The sequence below is a fragment of the Salminus brasiliensis genome, chromosome 13 (genome assembly GCF_030463535.1).
Source record: "Salminus brasiliensis chromosome 13, fSalBra1.hap2, whole genome shotgun sequence".
Taxonomy (NCBI): domain Eukaryota; kingdom Metazoa; phylum Chordata; class Actinopteri; order Characiformes; family Bryconidae; genus Salminus; species Salminus brasiliensis.
This window is the reverse complement of record NC_132890.1, coordinates 32,080,540-32,083,908: the sequence shown is the minus strand read 5'-3', so window position 1 is coordinate 32,083,908 and position 3,369 is coordinate 32,080,540. Positions and strand designations below refer to the sequence as shown.

The window sequence follows — 3,369 nt, the reverse complement described above, 5'->3', positions numbered from 1 at the left end:
ACTTGAAGTGGTTTGAGTGATGGGATTTGCACCCTATGCATCTTGGCTGCATTTACACTTGCATTTCTATGTGCTTCAGCCCGATCTGGATATAATCCGAAGTGACCAGGTGTAAACAGGGTCCGGGGTCCAACCATTTCACACCAAACCCACTTGGAACGTCTGTGTTTACATCTCAAACCATAAATTAGGCAGAAAGTGGGGAAAAAAGGTGGAAACCCCCTTTAAAGAAATAATTTGGCTAAAAAAAATAAATCAATCAATCAATCAAAAGGTACAGAATTTCCCCTGAGCTCAAATGCAGGCAGTAATTTACACCGGAGCAAAAGAGACAAGCAATGAACATTACATTAGGCTCGTAGCTCCAGTGCAAAACTACAGCAGCACACTTCACACACCATGGCTAAAACTGCAGAAAATGATTGTTTCTGGCTGGACCCATCCTTTAACGACCCCTGTTAGACCTCGAAAATCAGGGCAACATACCTTTCAAACCCCAGGTTCATGCATGAGCTTAGAAAAGGAGCGCAAACAGGCCACATGTGTTTTTTAAAAATGCAATCTGTATTAAAAGTCTTTTTTTTTTTAACAGTCAGAACAGCTGTTAAAAAGCCGGTCTGAAAGCGTACGTACAATCGGACTAGAATTTCAAATGGTACATCACATTTCTGTAGAAAATAAAAGCAAAACAAAACCAATGGGGGGGGGGGGGGGGGGGGTTGATTTCACTGGTCTAGAGGATGTGTTGTTGAGTCAGGGGAAGTGCGGAAGGTCCCAGTACCTGTCTTTTTTTCCAGACTTCATGGAGGGGAAGAGTAGACCAGTTTCAGGGCTCAGAGATAACAAAGACAGGCCAGATTGAGAGCAGGAGGAGGAAAAGAAAAACAACACTCCTTTTGAGAACAGGTTGCTTGTGTTCTACTCTTAATCCCCCAAAGGTAGAACAGTTAAGTACTCTGTTTTTGCTCTCCTGTGGATTGCCATAAAACTCCTTTCCCCCCCCAGACCTTCTTAGGTTGGCACTAAGAATATGAACAGCTTGGTTTTGGAAGGCACTCGACGCACGATACGTCACCTCGACGTCCTTGCGTCACTACAGTAAGGTCCTCGCGCACGCAAAAACAAAAACAGAAGAAAAAATACGGTGGCACCGGTCAGTGAAGTGGTTTTTTTTTTTTTTAACTTTGTCGCCAGTCTTTTTTTTTTTGGAAAAGAACCTAATAATAATAATAATAATAATAATAATAAATGACTCAATACTTTGGGAAAGAATCACAATGACGATCCTTCGAAACCCCCTCAGAGTCACGTGACGTGCAGCAAGTGACACTCGCTTCAATGTTGGGGTCGGGGGTCCTCCTGAAGTCTGCGCGACGACCAAAAAACACACACACACACAACAAAAAAAAAAAAATAAAAAGCACGGAGTGTGTGTGTGTGTGTGTGCAGGCAAGACAGAGTGGAGCGAGACCGACCGACCGACCAACTCCAGCTGTCTCCTCCTCCTCCTCCCTTAAAGGAATTCTCTCCACAGCCAATGCAAAAAAAAAAGGAGGGGGGCTTCGACACGTAGCTAGCTCAACAGTTCAAAACCCCTGCAAACACACACACACACACACACACACACACACACACACACACACACACACTTTCCTCCAGAAAAAAAAAAAAAAAAAAAAAGTGAGAAACGTAGCTAGCTAAACGCCCCCCTCGTGCCAGACACCGTTTCTTAAAAAATAAAAACATTAAAAAATATTTTTTTTTTTAAAAAAACACAACAAAGACGGACTCCAGTGCCCACTGCTGTCTCAGTTCACGTCTAAAGAAAAAAAAAAAAGATCCCACAACATTCAAGTATTCTGCCATTGTAAACACTGATTTCGTATGTTGTTGTTGTTGTTGTTGTTGTTTTGTCATTGTTCTGCGCGTGCAACGCAAGCTAGGCCCCCGGAAAGAGAGAGAGAGGGGGGGGGGGAGAGACAGTCAGAAAGAGAAGAGGAGAGAGAGAGAGAGAGAGAGGGAGAGAGGGAGAGCTCTAGCCATGCCACACGCTCCTTGTTGTTGTTGTCTGTCGGTGCGCGCCCCTGCCCCGTTCCTCCTCCTCCTCTTCCTCCTCCTCCTCCTCTTCCTCCTCCGCCGCCGCTGCCACCGACACCGCTGTGCGCCGCGCGCGCGCTCGTTCCCTCGCTCGCTCGCTTCTTCTTCTTCTCCACTTTTTCACTCCCCGTCTCACAGGATCGCGCACGCGCAGCACTGCTCGTCTCCGCCGGGCGCCGCGGCGTAGTTCATCTGCCGCACGATCTCGGCGAACAGCTCGTCCACGGAGCCCTTGTTCTTGGCCGACGTCTCCATGAACGGGCAGTTCCACTCGTCGGCCAGGGCCTTGCCCTCGCCGGCCGCCACCTCGCGCTCGCCGTCCAGGTCCACCTTGTTGCCCACGAGAACCATGGGCACGCGCTCGTAGCGCTTGACGCGCACGATCTGGTCGCGCATGGGCTTGATGTCCTGGAAGCTCTGCTGGTTGACCAGGCTGTAGACCAGGATGAAGCCCTGGCCGTTCTTGATGTACAGGTCGCGCATGGAGGCGAACTGCTCCGTGCCCGCCGTGTCCAGGATCTCGAGCACGGACGGCGACGAGTCCACCTCGATCTCCTTGCGGTAGAAGTCCTCGATGGTGGGGTCGTACTTCTCGATGAACGAGCCGGTCACGAACTGCACCGTGAGCGCCGACTTGCCCACGCCGCCGGAGCCCAGCACGACCACTTTGTACTCTCTCATGGCTCCGCTCGCTCACACACACACACACTCATGCACTCACTCGCGCGCGCGCTCGCTCGTTTTTCTCTCCTCGGTGAGCGCGAGCCTCCTCCGTCGGGCCGTGCCGCTGCATTAGAAAGCCCGTCGCGGGCGGGCGGACCGTGTGCGGTGGCGATCCGTGTTCAGTGCACGCTCGCGCGCACACACATACACTCTTCTTCTCCTCTGTCGCGCGCTCTCTCTCTCACACACTCACACACTCCCTTCCTGCCCCACAGTGCTCAGCGCGCGACGTCTTCACGTCACAGCGCTAGCGGAGAGTTTCTTAAAGGCGCCGCGCGCGCGCTCGCTCCCTTGCTAGCCGAGAGGGAAGGGTGGGGGTTCTTTATAGGCAACAGGCACCACGCCTTGCTCCAAGTGTGTGTTGTAACAGGGCCTGAGTCATTGCTGTTCCTCGATGAAACTTATAATGTGACAGCTTAGCCCTGAGCACACACATTTACAGTAATGCAGGGTGGTCCGTACGGCCCACTGTGACCACACTTTACCTTGCTACCAAAGCTTTACAATACTTGGTATAGATAAAGATACATTCTGCTTTTGATCCATCTA

At 50.7% G+C, this 3,369-nt stretch overlaps 1 protein-coding gene across 1 annotated transcript; it reads right to left on the bottom strand.

Annotated features, from left to right (window-relative positions):
* Window positions 1-543: 543 nt before the first annotated feature.
* Window positions 544-3,106, bottom strand: LOC140575056 (ras-related protein Rap-2b). The gene has a single exon (XM_072695190.1). The coding sequence runs from the start codon at window positions 2,776-2,778 to the stop codon at window positions 2,230-2,232; it is 549 nt and encodes a 182-aa protein (XP_072551291.1). The 5' UTR covers window positions 2,779-3,106; the 3' UTR covers window positions 544-2,229.
* Between the last annotated feature and the right edge of the window lie 263 nt (window positions 3,107-3,369).

Bases quoted from the DNA above. Each gene is read 5' to 3' on its own strand.
- LOC140575056 (XM_072695190.1), bottom strand. From the start codon at position 2,778: ATGAGAGAGTACAAAGTGGTCGTGCTGGGCTCCGGCGGCGTGGGCAAG.